Raw genomic sequence first — 23,518 nt, 5'->3', positions numbered from 1 at the left:
TAATTTTGCAAAAATGTCTGTTGTAACAGTGAATTATAATGTCTTGGTCATTATCTCTTAATGATCAAAGCAGTAAACTTAACGGACAACACAGTAAAGCTAACTGATCAGGATTCAGCAAAAATATCTGTTGTAACAGTAGATTATAATGTCTTGAACGTTATATCTTATTGATCAAAACAGTAAATTATAATGTCTTGGACATTATCTCTTAATGATAGAAACGGTAGATTATAATGTCTTGAACGTTCCCACTAAGCACAAACCTTACCGAAACATCGCTGCAATGTTGATCTAGCTCACATTATCAACGTTGCCCACGAACCTTGCCAGAAAGTTGCCAAAACATACATTATCAAGGAGTTTGAATGCCACATATGCAATGTTGCCGCATCTTGCAGCAACCTTGCAATTAAAACGTTACAAAATAAATGTTGCCTAAAAGTGCCATAACAAACTTACTGTAAGTTATTTTTATAACGTTATTGTAACTTTGCATGCTTAACAATTTGAAAGTTGCAAACGCGATCTTACTGCAATGTTTCAAGCGTAACGTTATAATAAAAACGTTTTTGTAACGTTACACATCATAGTTACCTTAGTATATATGTGCAACTTTGCTACAAGGTTAGTTTTACTACATTACTTCTGTTAAGTTGTCTAAAGCTTTAAAATTAAACATTTTAAACGTTACAACGGTAAAGTTCCTGCAGCTTACAATTCTGTCGTTAAATCAACGTTGCCAAGGAAACTTCCAAGTAAGCTACCACAACTTAAAATTGTAACGTTTTTGAACATTACTTGAGCAATGTTTTTGCAAAGTAGCGTGACAAATGTACCTATAAGTTACTTGCGCAATATTGTTATAACTTTGCATGTTAAATATTTTGAAAGTTCCAACCGCAATCATGCAGCAACCTTTGACATATAATGTTATATTATTAAGTTACAGTAACCTACCGCCAAATAGTTAGTGAAATTTACATGTGCAACTTTGCTGCAAAGTTGGTTTTATTACATTATTCATGTTAGGTTGCCCTAAGCTTTAAATAGCAACATTTTAAAACGTTACAACGATGATGTTCCTGCAACGTTAAATTCTGGCGTTTAATGTACGGTGCCAAAAAAACTTCCACGTAAGCTACCACAACTTAAAATTGCAACGTTTTCGAACATTACTTGAGCAATGTTTTTGCAAAGTAACGTGACAAATGTACCTATAAGTTACTTGCGCAATATTATTGTAACTTTGCATGATAAATATTTTGAAAGTTCCAACCGCAATCATGCAGCAACCTTTGAAATTTAATGATATATTTAAAAGTTACAGTAACCTACCGCCAAATGGTTACTGAAATTTACATATGCAACTTTGCTGCAAAGTTAGCTTTGTTACATTATTCATCTTAAGTTGCCCTAAGCTTTAAATTGAAACATTTAAAAACATTATAACGATGATGTTCCTGCAAGGTTAAATTCTGGCGTTTAATGTACGGTGCCAAAAAAACTTCCACGTAAGCTACCACAACTTAAAATTGCAACGTTTTCGAACATTACTTGAGCAATGTTTTTGCAAAGTAACCTGACAAATGTACCTATAAGTTACTTGCGCAATATTATTGTAACTTTGCATATTAAATATTTTGAAAGTTCCAACCGCAATCATGCAGCAACCTTTGAAATATAATGTTATATTTAAAAGTTACAGTAACCTACCGCCAAATGGTTACTGAAATTACATATGCAACTTTGCTGCAAAGTTAGTTTTGTTACATTATTCATGTTAAGTTGCCCTAAGCTTTAAATTGAAACATTTAAAAACATTATAACGATGATGTTCCTGTAAGGTTAAATTCTGGCGTTTAATGTACGGTGCCAAAAAAACTTCCACGTAAGCTACCACAACTTAAAATTGCAACGTTTTCGAACATTACTTGAGCAATGTTTTTGCAAAGTAACGTGATTAATGTACCTATAAGTTACTTGTGTAATATTGTTGTAACATTGCTCGTTTAATATTTTGAAACTTACAACCGCAATCATACAGCAACGTTTTAAATACTTACCTGTTTTAAAAAAATCATTTCACAACCTGTTTTAAAAAAACCTTTTTTTTTTAAAACCTGTTTAAAAAAAATCATTTTACAACCACCCGACACTCAGGTCTTGACATACTGAACAGAAAGGTTGAATACGCTATTTTTCTCTTAGGCCATTTTAAACCTACTCAACAATGAATAAGGTTGAAAATTCTACATATATACATGAAATGTACTTCTAAACTTTTCGTAAGTAACTGGTTGGCGATTTCGGGAACAAAAAGCAGGACAAAAGTATTGTATAAGTAGATACAATTGCTATTGTATGTACCTAGGTCAAAGTCTAAGAACTTACCCCCTTATTCATAAACGACAATCAAACCTATTTTAGTTAAAATGCCGCTAAAATTCGTTTGTCCTTATCTGTCACTTCGACATTTGTATTTGTTAGAAAGGGACAAAGCATTTGTTAGTTAACATAGGCTTGTTAAGTTTTATGAATAAGGGGGTTAGTCACTAAACTCGGCCGTCTAGACAGAGCAACGATGAGGTGCGGTGCGAGGGAGAGCGGCGTGGCCCTGCGGGCGCCCCGTGCACTCGGACGTTCAGTGCGCGATGGTACTGGCTGCGAAGTGTCGCGTCGCAATTTTTCGTGAATATAATTTAATAATTGTGTTCCGATATAGGAGAGGCCAATTTATTATAAATGCGTTGTACATGTGAAGTATACGGCTGTATGTCAACGTCGTACAGCCGTAATGATGGACAATTGAGATTCCATAAATTACGTAAAATAAAATCCCCCGGTCTGTCCGTTAAGTGTATGTAATTACTACCTATTAAATTAAATCCGTCCAGCGGTTTGAGAGATATGCGGTAATAAAGAATATTACATACTTACATACAATATACGCGCGAAAAACAATACCTCTCCTTGCAGTCGAGTAAAAAAAAAGTTCACGAGGAACTTTTAAACAATAAAGCGGATGCTACACAGTTGCCAACAAGCCTCCGACGGCGAGGCGCGGTGCGGGGCGGGGCGCGGCGCAGGCAGACCAGGGCTTTAAATACCGTTAAAAAGTGGTAACGTTACCAACTGTCAAACCGATTTAACGTTAAATGAAAATTAACGTTAAACGATTTACCGTTACTTATACAACTTTTTACCGGTAAAAAAACGTTATCAGCTATTCATTAAATTAACGTTAATTCAAAAGTATCGTTAAATCATTTTAACGGTATTTATATTACTATTTACCGGTAAGCTTGGGTAACGTTAAATTTTAGATTATCCTCATTTATCGAGCGAGTATGCACGCGCTAAATTGGCAACACCCGGTAGCATAGCAAAAATTACCGATAGTGTTACTTACTTCGGTATCGTTATAATAATGTGAATTGGGTAACGTTAACAAGCCCTACAATGTAAAGTAAATTTACCGGTAAAAATAACGGTAATTAGGTAACGTTAAATAATGTTAAGTTATCAATTAATGTGAATTTGGTAACGTTAACAAGCCCTGAGGCAGACTGTAAGCGATTGCTTGCTAGGCGGCACCTGTGGCGGCATTATCAAAAAGAAACAGAACGCCACCGCCGCGCGGCAATTCGCTTTTTAATTCCCGACGATCGCGACTCGGTATAAGTGTGAACTAAGGCATCGATATTAAGTAATAATATATCTACATACAAACTAAACAAAATTACGACTTCATCGTATTACTTCTTTTATTCATCATCATCATCATCATTATTACGACTTCACAAAAAATTTTAGAACCCCTTCTTCTGTTTCTAGAGTCCAATGTTATCCTGAATGGACTAAGTATAGGCAGTAATGAATGCAGGTACATAATTATACCCACATTAATTCACCTATACATACCTAGCTTATTATAGGAACGGTAACTTGCATATTACTTTTTTGTGACAACTCTGATACATTTCCAGTGTCTAGCCGATTGTCGGCATTTCGCGCTCAGTTTAGACTTTAGATACAAAACACAGATAGATAGCTATAACTACAACTATAGCTATAGCTATAACTATAGGCAGCTATAACTATCTGTGTTTTGTGCTTTAGACTTGGTCGCAATACATAGGTATAGCTGCATGTGATTTCTAGGAACATGTTACTACCAATGGATTAGGTATTAAAACTAGTTGCTAGTGTCGCTACACCCGAAATCGACGTTACATTGCGAATTATTTTCCTCTAAAAGTATAGGTACTAACTACTTTAAAATCAAGGGACTTAGTGTTACGTGCTACAACCAATCGAGGTTGTTACAAATGAAATCCATGTAGGTACTTACCTACATATTTTATTTTAACTTGTTAGCCTTAAAATTTAAGAGTTCCACTATCCAGCTCCTGGCTCTTATCATTAAACCCTCGTTACTAAGCGTAACGTACCTACCTACCTAAGCGGTATGGGACTTGTCAAAACGAATCTAATGAGCCCAAAGTCGAAGGTTTAGTAAGTACTAGTAAGTAGCCGTTGAACAGTTCCACTATCCAGCTCCTGGCTCCATCATCAGATCAGCTCGATGGTACCATATTATTGCGTTGTCATCAGAACTACGCATAACTGCCAAGTTTCAAATCGATACGACAATTAGAAGTAGGTTAAAATTGACTTGCAAGATTTGATTACAATACCTAGTACCTACCTACATGTAGTTAGTTATATTACAAACTATTAAAAAGTAATGTACTTAGGTAGTTAAACCCCTTCTACACGGTCGGGACCAACCGCCGACCATCGCGTCCTTGGCCGGGTCAACCAATTTTTGCATTCGTTTTACACGGTCGGCGGTACCATGGATAGGGTTGCCAACTTTTTTTTACAAGTAATATAGTATATTTAGGTCTGAGAAGAGAAATAAACAGCAAGTACAAGCTTTTTTTGCTGACTGTCTGTACTTTTTGTTGACTGCATTGTCACTCAAACTACATTATTTTGCATACCTACCAAATTTCAAGTCGATGCTATTAACCGTTGAAGAGTTCCATCCTGCGGAGACGATCCTGGCTGGACTACCAGGATGTCACTACTAAATTATTGTATTGTCACGTGATTTACATAAGTATGCCAAATTTAAAGTCAATCCGACTACTGGTAGTTCTTCGAATTTAACTTGCAAGATTTGACTACAGACAGACAGACAACGGGACAGGTAAAACTAAAACTAAATAAATGCTTGTAAAAATACAAACATTGCAACATAGAACCTCCTCCTTTTTTGAAATCTGTTAAAAATGGACAGTATTTATTTTCTTCTTTTAATGTTTTAAGGATAAATATATGGGTACCTACTTCTCGCACAAGTTATCAATTTAGTATCATTTTTAAAAGCCTCATAGATCTCGTCAGAATCAAAACTAAAACTAAGAAAATTAACAGAAACGTTCTGAAACACCACTATTGTAACTATGAGGCACTGACTTAGTGTGATGCTGAAAACAGTATTTTGCATGCTTTAGTTCAACAGTAAAAAGTATTTTAATAGTGAAAAACAGTTTATTACTGTTTTTAACAGTATAGTTGGCAACCCTAAGCACGGACACAGCCCAAGGCCTGTCGCGAGGGATGCGCTCGCGACCCTAAGGCCGTTGACATCAACCAAATATCGGTCGGGTCAACCGATTCCTACACTGTCCGTCCATTTTTAAATTAACCCGACCAAGGACACGATTATGATCCGCGGTTGGTCCCGACCGTGTTAAAGGGGTTTTACATAGTGATAATATAGTAACAAGTTACAACAGGTGAAGCTAATAAGAGCGTGTTTAAAAGTATATCTATCTATACCTAGTGCCATCCACGAGGACGCATGATTTTTGTCAAAATTAGACATTAACGACATTGTAATAAGAACCACGGCACGCGTCATCGTGAATGAATCTACCTATACCGTTTGTGTTTGTAATCTACAAATCTGTTGGTAGGTACAATCTATGGAGAGGCGGCCAAGAGGAGTACGTTACATACAATCTTTAAGACTTCGGTTTTAGTGCGTATAATAATGACGAAATCTATAACAATTTCATAAAGACAAGCGGTAGCTAGGTAGGTATTCGCAATTTTTCGCGGCTTTGTAGGCGCGAAGCGCGGCGCTGGATGTTAAATAATTATGGATTAACCGATAGTTTCGGTTTCGGTTACGGATATTGGATTTTAAGGAAGTAAAAGTAAAATACAAATAGGAATAAATAAAATACTTACAATAAAAAATTACAAAAAAAAAACAATTTAAACCTATACCTACAAACTATAAGGCTTATTAAACACCTACTTGTATAATTTTGTATTTTTTATTGTATTTTGCACAATAAAGATTTTGCTTTCTAATAGGAATGTAGATGACTCTTAGATGACTTGACTTTAATTTTATTGTAATAGTTAATAAACAATAGATGCATAAGACGCCGGCCGTTCTGTCGGCTCGGCACTCGGCAGGGCAAAAAAAAAAACCTGTCACAACATGTCGCATTTTGACTCCGCCCCTATCCGAAACTATCCGAAATTTTTATACTTAAATCGACAGGTTCGGACTTGTTTAGCCGGCGGCCGAGTAAGCACGGACGCGTGGTGGGGGGTGCTACTCACTACTAAACTACTAAAAAAATAGAATAAAATGGATTGACTCGACTAAATTACTTACTAATCTGCTCGACTAATTATTTGGTGTTCAGACACGTTTAGCTACTAAATTACTCGCTACTAGACTAAAATACTAGCCTAGTCCGAACATCATCCCCATCATCATCCCAGCCTATATACGTCCCACTGCTGGGCACAGGCCTCCTCTCAGGACAAGAGGGCTTGGGCCATAGTTCCCACGCGGGCCCAGTGCGGATTGGGAACTTCACACGCACCATTGAATTGCTTCGCAGGTTTGTGCAGGTTTCCTCACGATGTTTTCCTTCACCGCAAAGCTCGTGGTAAATTTCAAATGTAAGTCCGAACAAGCCTTATCGGATTCGGTTACGGTTACGGATAGTTTTTTATTTCGGATATCCGATAGTTCCGGTTACGGATACGGAGCTTCATAACATCCCAGAGACCCTACTAACTACGAAGTGCATTCATTCCATCCCTCCTGCTGGGTCGTGCTGTCACCGACTTCAAGCTAGTACGTACCTAGAAAAATATTTTTTAAGGATTTTGTAGTCGGTTCCATTTTTATTTTTTATTTATTTTTTTATTTTTTGGAGCCGGTTTTACTTTTTTGTTAAAAAAATTATTTATTTCTCACTTTTTAGTGATTCGTAGCTAAAGTACATCTCACAACGATTCTATTAAGCCCAAACACGACTTAGTTGCTTTTTTTTATAACAGAGTTCCGTTGCCTACCTTCTGGCTTCAGCATCATATCAGTTCGAAAGAATCATTAACTTAAAGCTTCTTCTTAGTCGCTTATCTAGATATATTAATCATGATCGTTTATAGACGAGCGAGCATTACTTAGCTTTGATGAGTTCCATTGGTCATCACGGTCTTCTTCATCAGGTCCAGGTTACCAAATGATACTTTCTGAATGTAAATGCTCATCTTAATGCTAATAATGGCAAAATCGCCATAGGTGTGCCTATCAAATTTGAGGTTTGCACTCGATTTCCCTAGGATCCCATCATCAGATCTTGACTTGGTGACAATGGGACCACCTCAGAAAAATACTTATTCGATTAAAAAAAAAATTTTGAAAATCGGTCCACAATTGACTGAGTAATCGACGAACATACATAAAAAAAAATACTAACATCGGAACATAGAACCTCCTCCTTTTTTGAAGTCGGTTAAAAATCCTTAACAGTGTCCGGCTTTATAGGCCGTTACGGGAACATGGAAATAACTCTGTAAATGTAAACTAACAAAACATAAGTTTTTTTTGTAGTCGTAATCTGTTAGAGTTAATTCATTGAGTACTAAATGAGCATCTCTAGTCTAATGGTTTTTTTCTCGATCTCTTGTTTTTTGGACGTAATATCTCCGAATTTCTAATTCGAATTTGATCTGGCAAGCCGGCCCGGATAATACCGGGTTGGAAATACCGACCCTGTTTTTCGTGTACACGCCCATAGAAGCTCCTGTCAGTTTGTAAGGACGTGTACACAAAAAACAGGGCCGGTATTTCCATGTCGGTGTTATCCGGGCCGGGAAAGAGTGTCACCCGCGTCCGCGTGCGTCGTCGCCCGCCGACCGAGCCCAAGCCAAGCCAAGCCAGAAGCCAGCCAGCAGCCATTTTGATTTGATTACCGACCGTGTTTGCGTGCGTGCGTATGGCGTACGCCTATCTAATAGAAGTGTAAAGAAAAGAAGATCAAAATAATGGAGAAACCAGAAAGAGATGTAAGTTAAATTATTACTAAATGCTTATTATTAACGACATCGATATGGCTTTATGCCTGCCTAGTTGAATTGAAAATAGTATTTTGAACATGCAAGCTATAGATTTGACAATAGATCATATATACCTTGTAACGTTGATATTCCCATGCTACAGTTATGTCCTGTTGTTTATTTTACTAGCATGTTTTATTTGGGTGTTTTAGTTGTATCGATCAATCATGTACCGGCAGTTTAGAGTAATTTGAATTAAACATTCTAACCTCAAAATGCACCTTTTTCACTATAACTACTATTTTAAAAGCACCTCGAGATAGCATATTAAACTACAGGAATTGCTTTTTTACGATAAAATGTTTAGCAAGACACTGTTTACGAGCAAGTGTGATGAAAAATATTTTTTATTTTGTTATGTTATTCTAGTGATCTTAATTGTGCATGCATGTGCAAATTAACTGGTGCCGTTAATAATGTGTTCTTAAGATAAGATAATGTTTTTTCTCAAACATACTCAGAAATACTCGCATTATTTCGAAAAAATAAACCGCGAAGTTTAAATACTGTTATAAACCGCTGAACCGAATTAGATGAAATTTGGTATGGAGATAGTTTGAGATCCTGGAATGAGCATAGGATAGTTTTTATCCCGGAAAATTGCATAGTTAGCCGCGGCAGACGGAATTTTGATGTTTAATTTCCCGACAATGTTTGAGAAAAGCATTAAATACCTAAGCGTTAAAAGAGATTGCCAGCCTCGTATCCCTTTATCTACTTGGCCGGCAATCCCTAATTTCCCGGCCTCTGCAATAATGTACTATTTTTGGTTGTTAGCTAACTTGAAGGAAGCATTTGCTGTGGAAAAACCTAGGCAGGCGGCGTCATCTTCGTCAGACAAAAGAAAAATTACAAAAACAAAAAGTATCGAGATGATTCATTATCTTCACCTCCATCACTCCCTATGAAACCAATTGAAGAGGAATTGATCGAAATACATGCAGGTAATGCTATTTTCAATAATTTGGTAACAAAGTGGTTGATATTAATAAACCAGAACTTATGGCATTACATTACAGCACTAACAATTATTCGTTTTTTTTTAGATACAATAACATCTGAAAGCAGTATGGAGTGTGGAAGACCTGACACTAAATGACATCAGTAAGGATGAAGACAGTGACATGGAAAATAAGATATGATCTGGAAACAGCACAACTGATAGCGTAATTCAGGATAAGAAAAAATTAGTCAGTGAAAATAACATAATCAAACCCGGTCAAAATCTCTGTAAGCTGTTATAAATTCTGCAAATTTTTTCATTGTTATTATGGATTGTGTGAATCATAAGTGAAAAGAAACACATTTTACAAGATTTTATTTAACTTGCAATGTGTGTATGCTATGTATGTACGGGTCAGTAGTCGAGTTGACTTCGAATTTGGCATACTAATGTAAATCTGGCGACAATACAATAATCAGGGAGTGACATCTTGGTGGTCCGGCCAGGATCGTCTCCGCAGGACAACTCCTCAATGGTTAATGGAATCGACTTGAAATTTGGTATGGGAATGTAGTTTAGTTGACAATGCAAGTACAGACAGCAAAAAGTACTTACTGTCAGCAAAAATAAAAGCTTCTGTACTTGCATTGTCAATTAACTAAATTGCCATACCAAATTTCAAATAGATTCCATTAACCGTTGAGGAATTCCGTCCTGTGAAGCCTTTCCTGGCCGGACCACCAGGATGTCTTTACCAGATTATTGTCATCATCATCATCCCAGCCTATATACGTCCCACTGCTGGGCACAGGCCTCCTCTCAGAACAAGAGGGCTAGGGCCATAGTTCCCACGCGGGCCCAGTGCGGATTGGGAACTTCACACACACCATTGAATCGCTTCGCAGGTTTGTGCGGGTTTCCTCACGATGTTTTCCTTCACCGCAAAGCTCGTGGTAAATTTCAAATGTAATTCCGCACATGAATTTCGAAAAAACTCAGAGGTGCGAGCCGGGGTTTGAACCCATGACCCTCAGCTTGAGAGGCGATAGGTCAACCCACTATGCCACCACGGCTTGACCAGACCAGATTATTGTATTGTCACAAAATTTACATAAATATGCCAAATTTCAAGTCAATCCGATTACTGGAAGTGTGTCAAATTTAACTTGCAAGGTTTGACCCTTACATACTATAGTCCATTCAGGATAACATTGGACTCTTAAGGTCACAGAAGAAGAGGTTCTAAACATTTTTTGTGAAGTCGTAATGATGATGATGATGATGGATAAAATAAGTAATAAGATGAAGTCATAATTTTGTTTACTTTGTAGGTAGATTAATACGTAATGTACTTACAAAATAACACAATGTTATTACGTAATATTAATTCGATTTATATTTATACAAATTTTACTAACTGTGTTTCGTGGACTCATCCGCTCTCATTCCCTGTTTAAAAATATTCTACTCCTAGTTTCTGCTATAAAGCGCAAGCTTTTTTCAATCCCAAATTTCATCAAATTTGGTGCAGTACTTTCGTTGTAAAAATTTTAAACTATTCGTATACGTCACATTTTGATCCAAACTGGCGATTAAAAGCTATAAATAATGTACAGAATATTTCTTGAGTCAGCAATATTATAAACGTTCCGTTTCTTGCAGAATGTTCTTTACCTCTGCCTCTTTAGGTATTTTATGGGAAGACGTTTCTGTTTTTAACAAAATAGAATAGTTTTCTATTGTATTTTAATTATTATATGAAAAATAGCAAAACTAATCTCACCAACATTCATTATAATTGCGTAAGATTGTATGTATGTTTGTTAGTTACCTACCACTTCACGTCTTAACCGTTGAACCGATTAAGGTGAAATTCGGTATACAGATAGTACAAGATAGGACATAGAATCCTAGTTTTTATCCCGGAAAATTGCATAGTTCCCGCGGGATAGCAATAAACGGATTCTACGTGAACGGAGTCGCGGGCAACAGTTAGTTACTGAATAATTGAAACCAATATTGACGTCTTCGATATTTTAATTAGAATTAAGTTTAGACCGTATACTAAAAAAATGCAATTTATTAAATGACTTCCTAAAGCGTGCATTATAAAGAACCTATTTTCCTTCTGTCCATTCCTATATTGAACAGACTGTATGTACATACACACATGTTTTACTTATGATTCACACGATCCACAGACAATAACAACGAAAAAATTTGCAGAATTTATAACATAGTTTACAGAGATTTTGACCAGTTCGATTCCCGGTTATGTATGAGATTTAAATCAAAAAATTGAATGTCATTTTTATTTAGGGACTGTTTCACCATTGATTAGTGTTAACTGACAGTTAAATGTGATGCCGTCTCCGTCTATTCGAACAAAACAAATAGAGAGGGCATCACATTTAACCGTCAGTTAATACTAATCATTGGATGGTGAAACAGTCCCTTAATCTAAAATGGAAGCCATGGTTCCTAAGGACAGGTTTCGCTGTATCTCATAGTTTCTGATTTCTCCCAACTGACCCATTTGGATTGATCATCTGTATAATCTATACTGGTCTATACTATAGACCATTTTATGTGTTCATTAACTCAAGTTGATAAATCAATTTTGTCAGAGCAATTAAGTAATTGGGCTGTTTCATATTGTATAATTCATTGAAGTTTTAGTGGTAGTCTCTAGTCATAGTCATTATACCTATTGCATACCTTGTAATTTTCTCTCTGTGTATGTGTTTTCTGTAACGCTTATTATTGTTTCTGGTGTATAAAAATAAGTATCTAATATATATATCGATTCACCGCCCATGATATACAAAGTAGTTACTATCAGAAACACTATGTTAAGTTGAAAATTTATTATTACTAAATCATGGCTTTTTTATAAATGTTGGTATGTTTTTTTTTTCAGAACGGGTATTTCCTTTAGAAAGGTTAGAAAGTTATTACACTAAACCAAAAGTGGGGTTACATCGAGCTCACGGTCGACTGTTCGACGGAGTTTCGAACTTAAAAGCCAAGTACCGAAAACACGGAGTGTACGAACCGCGAGCACGACGTTCTCTACAGAAGTCGCCAACGGCCGCATCATCGTCGGCACCTTCTACAAGCAACCTCCCCATCACGCCAGAGGAAGAGGAAACCCTCGAGTGGTTACGTTGCTCTACTGATGATTTTGGATTGTGCAATGAAAAGTGGCAGAGAACCAACGAGCAACGGAAGCAACGTGTGCACTCAAATGAGAAACTGTCGTATCTCCAGGAATTTCCCTGTTTGAAGCGCTCTTGGGGGCACGCGCTGGTAAGTAATTTGCTGTTGGAGTGTTGATGTGTTTTACTGATTGAAACCTTAACCGATATTCACTCATTGTTTTAATGCAACGAGAATTTTTAGTAAATTTTCAAGGTTTTCTAACTAATTTAATCTCTTTATTTAAGCTTACTGCTGACTTCGATCGCTGGTATCCTGACAATGAACATTCATTGGATGATAAATTACCGCTACTGAAGAGCAAACTACTCGGTATATCTACAGGCTCATCAACACGATCACCGTTTGTAGAAGAATTGAAGCAACTTGCACAAGGTTAGTTATGTCTTAGGGCCCGGCCACATGTCCACGTCACGGCACCGTAAACGTGCAACGGCACGTTGCACGACGCGCACCGCAAAAATCAACGTTGGAAATTTACGACGCCGCGCGCGCCGCGTAAACTCTACATATGAGGCACTGTTGCGAGGTGCATATGTCGAAAAGTCATTATATTATATAATGTAATGACTTGTCGACATATGCACTTCATCATTGTTTAGTGTAGGTAATTATATAATTGCCTACACTAAATAATAAATTAACACTAACACTAGTAATAAGTAAAACCTAACCTATATAATGTACGAGTCTTATGATACTCGAATTAAATGTTTTCTATTCTATTCTATTAAGTGCTTAAGTAAGTGGAAAACGAAAGCGTCCGATAATAAAAAATATTAGTAATTACTACACTACTTTTCTTTATTTTACACTAATTTTCTTTATTGTTGCTTGACAGATCAAAATTCCGAGACTAGCAACCTGGCCCTATTGCTACTTCTACCGCACATGGTTGGCCCGGTGCACTTAAAGCGGAAAAGAATATCAGCGGCAGAAGTGCGCCAAAGCTTTATTTCACACATTGAAGAACCAACGAAGATCCTTGAAGAGCGGCAGAAGCGACAGGCCAGGTACCAGACTATGGGATTAACTGTTCAACCATATATGATAGTTGCAGGTCCTCTGAAAAAAATAATAGCACATCACATTGTTGTTGACGACATAATCTACGATTTGCCAACCATCTCGAAAACTGTTGATACATGTTTCAAGATAATATGGGCTCTTAATTTGGAGTATCCTAGTGAATGTTTACCTGTCTGGCAATTCTTAGAAAGAGCAATTTACAAGTTTCCGGCAAATACAATTTCAAAAACCAAACTTTCCGGGTCTGTTCAAAGTTTACTGAATGATTGTGGTCTATTACCTAACTGAGTAAACAAACATGGTTACCTGTTTTATTTGTAACACTATTGTCGTAGACGTACGAGCACTTAAAATCCATTTCCAACTTTTTCATGAGAACCACAAGTTTGAACAATATCGCTGTGTAGAAGACAATTGTTCCAGGTCGTATCATCTGTTTAATTCCTTTCGTAGACACTATTTTCGAGAGCATTCCAATCAAGTTAGTGCTTTAACTGAAGAATATCCTTCTGTGTCTGATCAGGACGTTTTAGTCGAGACTAACTGTTCACCGTCTCAAGAACTAGTTAGTCAGTCTGATCTTACCAGGAATGATTATTTACCTTCTGCAGAACCTTTAAACCAGACTAATACTATGCCTGCAGGTGTTGTAACACCAGAAGTAACTTTAACTGAAGATTCACCTCGCCTTTCTCTAGAGATGGCACTAGCTTCGCTAATAGCGTCCTTGTATGGGTCTGCGAATTTGCCAAGGAATATTGTCCAAATAATTATGAACTCACTTCTAAGCGTTTTCTCAGTTTCGTTGGTTCCATTGATAGGTGACCTCTTTCAGAATATGGTTCATAATGGTAAAATTTCTTGTAATAGTTCAGTTGCAGAAGTGCTAGGAATAATATCTACTGCAATTTCTTCGTCTTTAAATCCATTTTCAACAGAGTATCGTAGATTTCAATACTTTCAGGTACGCCGCACTTATATTCCACCTAAAAAAATAGAGGTGGGTGAACGCCGCGAGTCAAATACTTTGAGAGGCAGGCAGGTTATTTCATCGGTTACTTGCGTTATGCAGTTTATTCCATTAAGAGAAGTCTTACATGCTTTTTTTTCCCTCGAAACTGTTTTGATTGATACATTGCAATACATGGCGGATCTTTACAAAGATGTTAACGTTATTCGAAACTTTATTCAGGGGCGTTATTGGCAATCAAAAAAAAGAACTCACATGGGTAAACATGTAATACCGTTGTTTTTATTTTTTGACGACTATGAGACTTCAAATGCTTTAGGAAGTCACTCCGGGATTCATAAATTAGGTGCCGTATATGTTTCAGTCCCATGTCTACCTCCTTGGCGTTGTAGTGTTCTATCTCATATTTTTTTAACGTTGCTGTTCCATTCATCTGACAGATTAAAATTCGGCAATAAAGTAATATTCCAGCCTGTAATAAATGAACTTAATTATCTGAGCTCCATTGGCATCCCATTTGTCGTACCAAACTTTGATGGAGTTGTATATTTTGAACTGGCTTTAATTATCGGTGACAATTTAGGCATCCATTCCATTACCGGTTTTGTGGAAAGCTTCTCTGCCAATTTCCCATGTAGAATTTGCCGCGTAAAAAAAGATGTAATGAAAGTTCAAACATATGCCGATGAGGCTCTCCTAAGATGTGATACTGATTATGAAGCTGACGTTTTAGAAGGCATTCCTGCCAATTCTGGTGTTAAGGAAAAGTGTGTTTGGATAATGGTGAACGGCTTCAGATTATTCGAACAAGTTGGAGTAGATATTATGCATGATATTCTCGAAGGTTATTCCGGAATTGTTCACCCAGTGGTTTTTCTCGATCTTGATTCAGTACTGTTCGACTTACTTATACCTCGACTCATGTTACATACTGCTGCATGCTGCTGCTGCATACTTACCTTCCCCGACGCACTCCCTGCATTCCTTCCCTGTCCATACTAACAACGTTAACAATCTCCCATCCCCGCTTATTAACGCTTTTACCCCTTATAACACTCAGTACTTACCTTCCCCGACGCACTCCCTGCATTCCTTCCCTGTCCATACTAACAACGTTAATAATCTCCCATCCCCGCTTATTAACGCTTTTACCCCTTACAGTACTTACCTTCCACGACGCACTCCCTGCATTCCTTCTCTGTCCATACTAACAACGTTAACAACCTCCCATCCCCGCTTATTAACGCTTTTACCCCTATTAACACGCAGTATTTACCCTTCCTGACGCATTCCCCGCATTCCTTCCCTGTCCACACTAACAACGTTAACAACCTCCCGTCCCAGCTTATTAACGCTTTTACCCCTATTAACACGCAGTACTTACCCTTCCTGACGCATCCCAGCATTTCCAGCCTTTACCCTCACATACAAAAAATTCATAAAGATAGCAGCAGCCAAAGCAGCGGAAATGACAGTTTTGTTACACATGTCTTTATTTATATTAAATATCCATCAAACCTCTTTTAGCTAAAGTGCCGTTAAAATTCGTTTGTCTTTATCTGTCACTTTGACATTCGTATTTGTGAGAAAGGGACCAATCACATTTTAGTTAACAGAAGTGAGTTTTATTAATAAGGCGGATAATGGGCTCCTAATCCAGGTACAGTCAGCATCATAAACATTCCTGCACTTTATTGTTGTATGTGTAGACATGTCATCATAAAATTAAAGATTTTGTTTTTCATTACGTCAGCTCTTTTTTACGATTGAAAAGACCACTTGAGATGAGGAAAACTATAATCGTGTTTATGAAGCTGTACAGGTAGCTTTATATGCTTTTGAGGCCCTATCGTTGGAACCAAGTTTAATTTCCGATGTGGTACATAATTGTTCATAATGGGTACATTTTTAACACTAACGATGGTGTGTACTTAGAAACCATCGTTAGTGTCTTCTTTTTTTACCAAAGCTTCAACGCCGGTGACCTGCCTTTTTTTTTACATATAGACTCCTGTCTATAATCCATACCATGGTGTAGAGTCTGACACCTCTGATACCGAAAGGTGAGGAGGCTATGTCGAGCTCTACTCCAAAAGGCAGTAAAACCTGGACTCGCCAGGGAGCAATTTCTTACCGATTTCCAGCAGCATCAAGACGGGCCTAACTTGGCTCCGCACACTTTTGTATGTTATGTCTTTCTTAAAGGAAATACTATATGCTCGTGAAATTTGTTTTATGGCAGTTGTTCCAATACAACGGCCGCTATTATACTTTATAAGTATGACAAGTTGAATGCCGTTTTAAACTTTGCTTATGGCTCCCCTATCGTTGGAATTATTATGAATTAAATTTGTGTGGTTATTTAATATGAATACGAAGTCTTAATTTTATTAGTTCTTAATTTTCCTAATGCCTCATTATCCTTAATATAGTTGGTAGCAATTCGGTATCGGTTTATAAGATATTGGACATACTTACTATTGTCTGAATTCAATTCGTGTGGTTATTTAATTAATATAAGACTTTTTGTTTTAGACTTAAGCTATACCAGTGGAGATCCGATCCGTATGCAGAATATGTAAACCGCATCCTGACTTCTTATACGTGTTGCAGTGATTCCAGGCTACGGTATGGCTGATGTTGCCAGTCGCTATTGTGGTCAGCCAGAGGTATGACGTCATCAATTTTTTTGTATGAGATTTTGAAATTTCTTGTTCTGAAACCTATAATGTTTATGAAACATCAATTAAAAGAGCTTTTGCGAGCTGCGTTTAAATATATATGTATATTACATTATTTCCTTAAAGCTACTCGTTAGGAATAAAAAACAAAAAATATTTTTGTTTTTGAAATGACGTTTGATATACATAGTTATATGTCAAATTACTTGTAATATACTGAAACATACGACAGGTGAAATAGATCATTTATTGTATATAATCAATATATTTAATCAATTTATAATATATTGTAGTACACAAATTTTTATAAATTATGATCTTTATAAATTGTAACGACCAAACGTTCCTCGGCTCACAAAGCCCAGTTACATGATAGGTTACAGGATATGATAGAGAAAAGAAATTTCTAAATCCCATACAAAAAATCGATTGTCACCTCCCTGGACTGACCACTATAGAGACTGACAACATCAGTCATATCGTAGCCTGGGTTCACTACAACATATATCAGAAGTCCGAATGCGGCCTGCATATTTTGCATACGGATCTCCTTTGGTAGCTAACAAGGAAGGGTACCGAACTGTCCAAGTCCGATTTATTTTGATATATGTTATAGAGTAGTCTAAAATTGCACAGGTATTTTTTTTTTAGCTGCTCAAATTCAATCTGTTAGGAGAAATTGTCCTTCCAAGAACTGAAATTTAATTAAATACTGGTTCCATTGTATGTTGGAGAACATGAAAGAATAATGGACTCGTGTTTTGTCAATTGTTTTTTATGTTTTTTTTTTCGAGACCATGAATAGGATCATGGACTAAGCTTTAAAGCTCTAGAGCTAGAGCTTAAAAAACATTTGACAAAACGTATCCATTCTTTTTTCATGTTCTCCAACATATAATGAAACCAGTAATTCATTATCTTCTTTTTTTGAGAAATCTATAGAAGTTGGAGGGTTTGGTAAATTTTCAGTACTTTAAAGGGCAATTTCTCCTAACAGGTTGAATTTGGGCAGCTAAAAAAAATACCTGTGCTATTTTAGACTACTCTATAACATATATCAAATTGAATCAAAACGGAGTCGGACAGTTGGGTACCCTTCCTTGTTAGTCTATTTTGGTTAAGGTACTGATGAATAATTAAGGTACACTGGTAAGAGTGGTAAGGTGTGTAAGGGAACAGCGTGAACTTTCCATACATTTTGCGGTAATTAGATGATGTGATTGATTAAGTAAAAAACATTTCACATGTTTTTCAATCAAGTAATGTAGGTAGTAGGAGTAACAGTTGTATCAAATTATGAAAAGTACACGCTATCGTTCCATTCACCTTAAGATGTAAAATTGACTGATTGTAAATATATAAAAGGATTCAGCGTCATGTTTCTGTAAATAAAATGTTCTCAAATTGGGTTAAACATAAGATTTTAATTCTTCTTAAATAAATGACATAAATGAAATAATTTTTAATTTATTCCAGGTTGTCTGCGTACCTACCTACCTACGCATTACCTGATCTAGTAGCAGTACTGCGTAGGCAGTAGGTATCAGGCTTCACAATACCTTTTACCGTGCTCTTACAGTACTCGCTACTGTAAGTGCACTGTTACAGATATTGTGCAGGATATTGCTTTTTAATGTGCATGCTCAGTAGTAGGTATTCAGAACAGTACCCGCTATTGTCCATGCACGTTAAACAGTACTTTCCTTTACAATACCTTTAACTGTAGTGCACAGTAAAATGTAATGTGGAAGACAGTAATTTTAATATGCATGCACAGTTGCCGGTACTGTAATTGCACATTAAAAAGTACTGTCGCCCACATTACATTTCACTGTGCGGGCACATTAAAAAGTACCGTCTTCCTCGTTACATTTTACTGTGCGTGCACATTAAAAATAACTGTCTTGCACATTATATTTTACTGTGCGTGCACATTAAAAAGTACTGACTTCCTCGTTACATTTTACTGTGCGTGCACATTAAAAATTACTGTCTTCCACATTACATTTTACTGTGCATGCACATTAAAAAGCACTGACTTGCTCGTTATATTTTACTGTGCATGCACATTAAAAAGTACTGACTTGCTCGTTATATCTTACTGTGCGTGCACATTAAAAAGTACTGACTTCCTCGTTACATTTTACTGTGCGTGCACATTAAAAATTACTGTCTTCCACATTACATTTTACTGTGCATGCACATTAAAAAGCACTGACTTGCTCGTTATATTTTACTGTGCATGCACATTAAAAAGTACTGACTTGCTCGTTATATCTTACTGTGCGTGCACATTAAAAAGTACCGACTTGCTCGTTATATTTTACTGTGCATGCACATTAAAAAGCACTGACTTGCTCGTTATATTTTAATGTGCGTGAACATTAAAAATTACTGTCTTCCACATTACATTTTACTGTGCATGCACATTAAAAAGCACTGACTTGCTCGTTATATTTAACTGTCCATGCACATTAAAAAGTACTGACTTGCTCGTTATATCTTACTGTGCGTGCACATTAAAAAGTACTGACTTGCTCGTTATATCTTACTGTGCGTGCACATTAAAAAGTACTGACTTCCTCGTTACATTTTACTGTGCGTGCACATTAAAAAGTACCGACTTGCTCGTTATATTTTACTGTGCAAGCACATTAAAAAGCACTGACTTGCTCGTTATATTTTAATGTGCGTGAACATTAAAAATTACTGTCTTCCACATTACATTTTACTGTGCATGCACATTAAAAAGCACTGACTTGCTCGTTATATTTAACTGTCCATGCACATTAAAAAGTACTGACTTGCTCGTTATATCTTACTGTGCGTGCACATTAAAAAGTACTGACTTCCTCGTTACATTTTACTGTGCGTGCACATTAAAAAGTACCGACTTGCTCGTTATATTTTACTGTGCATGCACATTAAAAAGTACTGACTTGCTCGTTATATTTTAATGTGCGTGCACATTAAAAATTACTGTCTTCCACGTTACATTTTACTGTGCGTGCACATTAAAATGTAATGTGGAAGACAGTAATTTTTAATGTTCACGCACATTAAAAATTACTGTCTTCCACATTACATTTTACTGTGCGTGCACATTAAAAGGTACCGTCTTCCTCGTTATATTTTAATGTGCGTGCACATTAAAAATTACTGTCTTCCACATTACATTTTACTGTGCGTGCACATTAAAAAGTACTGTCTCCCTCGTTACATTTTAATGTGCGTGCACATTAAAAATTACTGTTTAAACAGTTAAAATTCTTTTAATGTTTAAACATTAAAAAAAAATTTTAAAAAAATTTACTGTTTAAAACAGTAAAAATTTTTTAATGTTTAAACATTAAACTTTTTTTTACTGTTTTAAACAGTAAATTTTTTTTTACTGGTCAAAACATTAAAATGTACTGTTTTGCTTTAACTGTTTTCGGAACAGTAAAATTTAATGCTCAAAACAGCAGGCTCCCCTGGAACTGTTTAAAACAATAAACTTTAACGATTTATCAGGTATTTTAAATGATTATTTTTTTCAGTGAAGGGATGTGTTTTTTCATTAACCAATAGAAACGCTTCATTTACACATCCTCGCACAGCACATCTCTGGTGGAAACAGCTGAGCGGAGCGAGGCGAGGTAAATGAAGCGTTTCTATTGGTTAATGAAAAACATATTCCTCGCAACATATCCTTGCACATCTCTGGTGGAAACGGGCTTAAAAGTATTGTAGGTATTTTCTTCTGAATAGTATATAAAAAACATTTGCTGAAAACGATCATTGTTTACGGCATGTTTACAATTGTTTAGTTCATGGTTCTTATCAATAGAGTTGAGCAAAAATCACGACTGTACAATGCGTGACGCCTTTCGTTCTATAAACGGTTGACTGCAAACCCTTAAATTCCGTAAAAAATCAGAAAAATAATATATTTTTATGGATTCCATTGAATAAACTTGATTTACAATGGAAATATTTAAGTAAATTTATTCAAGTGTAGCGATCTATTTATTGTTAAGGTAGCGTTCTGTTGGCGAACGCGACCGACGACCGCGACATGTGACCGCGACCCGGTCGCGCGACTAAACGCTTAATATGAATTGGGTAGGTACGCAACACTTAAACTATCTTTTTCACAGGCTGATTAAAAATGAAATGGATAAATTAAACTGCCTTAATAAAATACATAAATAACCTAACCATAAAAAAAACATTTTGAATACAAGCTTTTTTTGCTGACTGTATTTTTTGTTGACTGTACTTGCATTGTCACCCAAACTACATTTGCATACCAAATTTCAAGTCGATGCTATTAACCGTTGAAGAGTTCCGTCCTGCGGAGACGATCTTGGCCGGACTACCAGGATGTCACTACAGATTATGCAAGTACAGTCAACAAAAAGTACAGTCAGCAAAAAACTTGTATTAAAAATGAAACTTATTAGAACCTATTTAGTTTTCGTCGGTTAAAAATAACTTGTGAGAAAGAAGATTTTAAGTTCTTTTATTCTGACAGTGAACCAAAAACTGAAGTCAGAGGAAATCAGAAATGAAGAGAGATGCATCGAAACGAATCTCCTGCAGTCACCGACATAACCAAGCGAATTAGCTCATTGAAGTGACAACCGAAGTAATTGGAAGTCTATCGAGGAGACCTAGACTCTGGCCAACGAAAGCTGTCCCAGACAAACCGCGGCAAATTAAAAAACAAAATGAGGCTGACAACGGGAGCGCCAAAGTTCGCATACTCTTCGCTAGTCATACAGTAATTTTTGTCCGAATCATCGTTTGTCATAGTATTTTTTCCACTGACTGTATGGTTATACAGTTTTCTGAATTTTTTAAGTGGTCATCCTATAGAAGACTATAGGTTAGGTTAGGTTTGTTTTATAACAATTTTGAACAATTATTGGATTCAGAGAAATAAGAGTTATAACAAACGATCGTTATGACAAACGATCATTCTGACAAACGATCGTTCTGACAAACATTACATTCGGACTTCCAATAAGTATGCGAGCCGATATGGACCCCTGACAACACTTGCTGTACACTGATTAAACGATGTTGATACTTATATTAAATATAATGACCCGGATAACTCACGTCTTAAATCGAGTTTAGCTCGACATGTTTCGGGCTAATCCGTAGCCCTTCGTCTTCGGAGCAACGCGACTCAGCGGCTGCTGCAACACGCGTTGCTCCGAAGACGAAGGGCTACGGATTAGCCCGAAACATGTCGAGCTAAACTCGATTTAAGACGTGAGTTATCCGGGTCATTATATTTAATATGAGTGAGTCTCACGGTAGTTTCATGTTCAAAAAAGATGTTGATACTTAGATATTTATTTAAATTTTCCAGATATTAAATTATACTCGAGACTTCAAGCTGCATCAACATTCATTATAGTAATGTGTGAAAGTTGATGATGCACTTTAGTAGTCCCTTGGTAAATTTTATGACCTTTGTCAGTGCCCATTTACGTACAGTCCAGCATCTATCAATTTTTGGACCATTTTGACCAGATTGGCATTGAATATATCTTCTAACATTTTAATTCTAACATCCAGTCGAATAAAAAAAAAAATTCTAACATATTCCATTTTGAGGATGGTACGAGTTGGAGTTGGGTTGGAGGTTGAATTAAACAAAAAAATATTAATTAATTTCCTAAAGCAGAAATATCAAAATTAGAATGGGTTAGAATGACAATATGTCAATTTTGACAGTCTCAAAAAACCTTACCAGTCTGAAGTCGGTCGGTGCCTCAGCACGAGCCAGCAGGAGTGGACCTATAGTCGTCTACCTCACCTACGCACCTTCAATCATTCCTGCTGGCTCGACCGACTTCAGACTGGTAGGTTTTTTGTAGTCGGTTAAATTTTTGTTATAATTTTTTTTTCACGCTTTTTAGTGTAAATAATCTAAGATACAATAGTTTAATATCAACTGCTCGTCACCTTTTACGAAAAATTGCTTTTTCCGATGCAGAGACGTTCATTATTGAGGAGTCCTGGTGCTTCACCACCGTTTTACCATATGCATTACGAGGAGCATAAATTGCTTAGCAACTTTGTTAAAGTAATTAAAATTCAACCTGTGAAATACTTGTTTATTGAGTTTAGTAACTCCGACGGTTCAACTGTGTCTTCATCATCAGTTTCATTTCACCAAATCGCTGCTTATCTAAAATAAGTCACTATTGCAAAATACTACATTTTCGTACTAAC

General features: G+C 36.5%; 1 protein-coding gene and 1 long non-coding RNA gene across 3 annotated transcripts; both read left to right on the top strand.

Moving 5' to 3' along the window:
- The first annotated feature begins 7,301 nt into the window (after positions 1–7,301).
- On the top strand, positions 7,302–9,990 carry LOC141445253 (uncharacterized). The gene is made up of 3 exons (XR_012453306.1): positions 7,302–8,394; positions 9,223–9,389; positions 9,492–9,990. It is a non-coding gene; the product is annotated as an uncharacterized lncRNA (long non-coding RNA).
- Positions 9,991–12,147: 2,157 nt separating this feature from the next.
- On the top strand, positions 12,148–20,207 carry LOC141445252 (uncharacterized). Of its 2 annotated transcripts, XM_074111042.1 has the most exons (4): positions 12,148–12,697; positions 12,835–12,982; positions 13,449–13,620; positions 17,142–20,207. In XM_074111042.1, the coding sequence occupies exons 1-4, from the start codon at positions 12,293–12,295 to the stop codon at positions 17,242–17,244; spliced, it is 828 nt and encodes a 275-aa protein (XP_073967143.1). In that variant the 5' UTR covers positions 12,148–12,292; the 3' UTR covers positions 17,245–20,207. The 2 variants fall into 2 exon arrangements, with proteins under 2 accessions (XP_073967143.1, XP_073967142.1); XM_074111041.1 differs by lacking the exon at positions 17,142–20,207 and having other exon boundaries at positions 12,165–12,697; positions 13,449–13,949.
- Positions 20,208–23,518: the final 3,311 nt, after the last annotated feature.

The sequence above is a fragment of the Choristoneura fumiferana genome, unplaced genomic scaffold (assembly GCF_025370935.1).
Source record: "Choristoneura fumiferana unplaced genomic scaffold, NRCan_CFum_1 Sck3bRy_88;HRSCAF=268_pilon, whole genome shotgun sequence".
Classification (NCBI taxonomy): Eukaryota; Metazoa; Arthropoda; class Insecta; order Lepidoptera; family Tortricidae; genus Choristoneura; species Choristoneura fumiferana.
This window is presented reverse-complemented; position numbering and strand designations above follow the sequence as displayed.

Bases quoted from the DNA above. Each gene is read 5' to 3' on its own strand.
- LOC141445252 (XM_074111041.1), top strand. From the start codon at position 12,293: ATGTTTTTTTTTTCAGAACGGGTATTTCCTTTAGAAAGGTTAGAAAGT. The intron at 12,698-12,834 runs GTAAGTAATTTG...TCTTTATTTAAG, and splicing joins GCTCTTGGGGGCACGCGCTG to CTTACTGCTGACTTCGATCG. The intron at 12,983-13,448 runs GTTAGTTATGTC...GTTGCTTGACAG, and splicing joins ATTGAAGCAACTTGCACAAG to ATCAAAATTCCGAGACTAGC.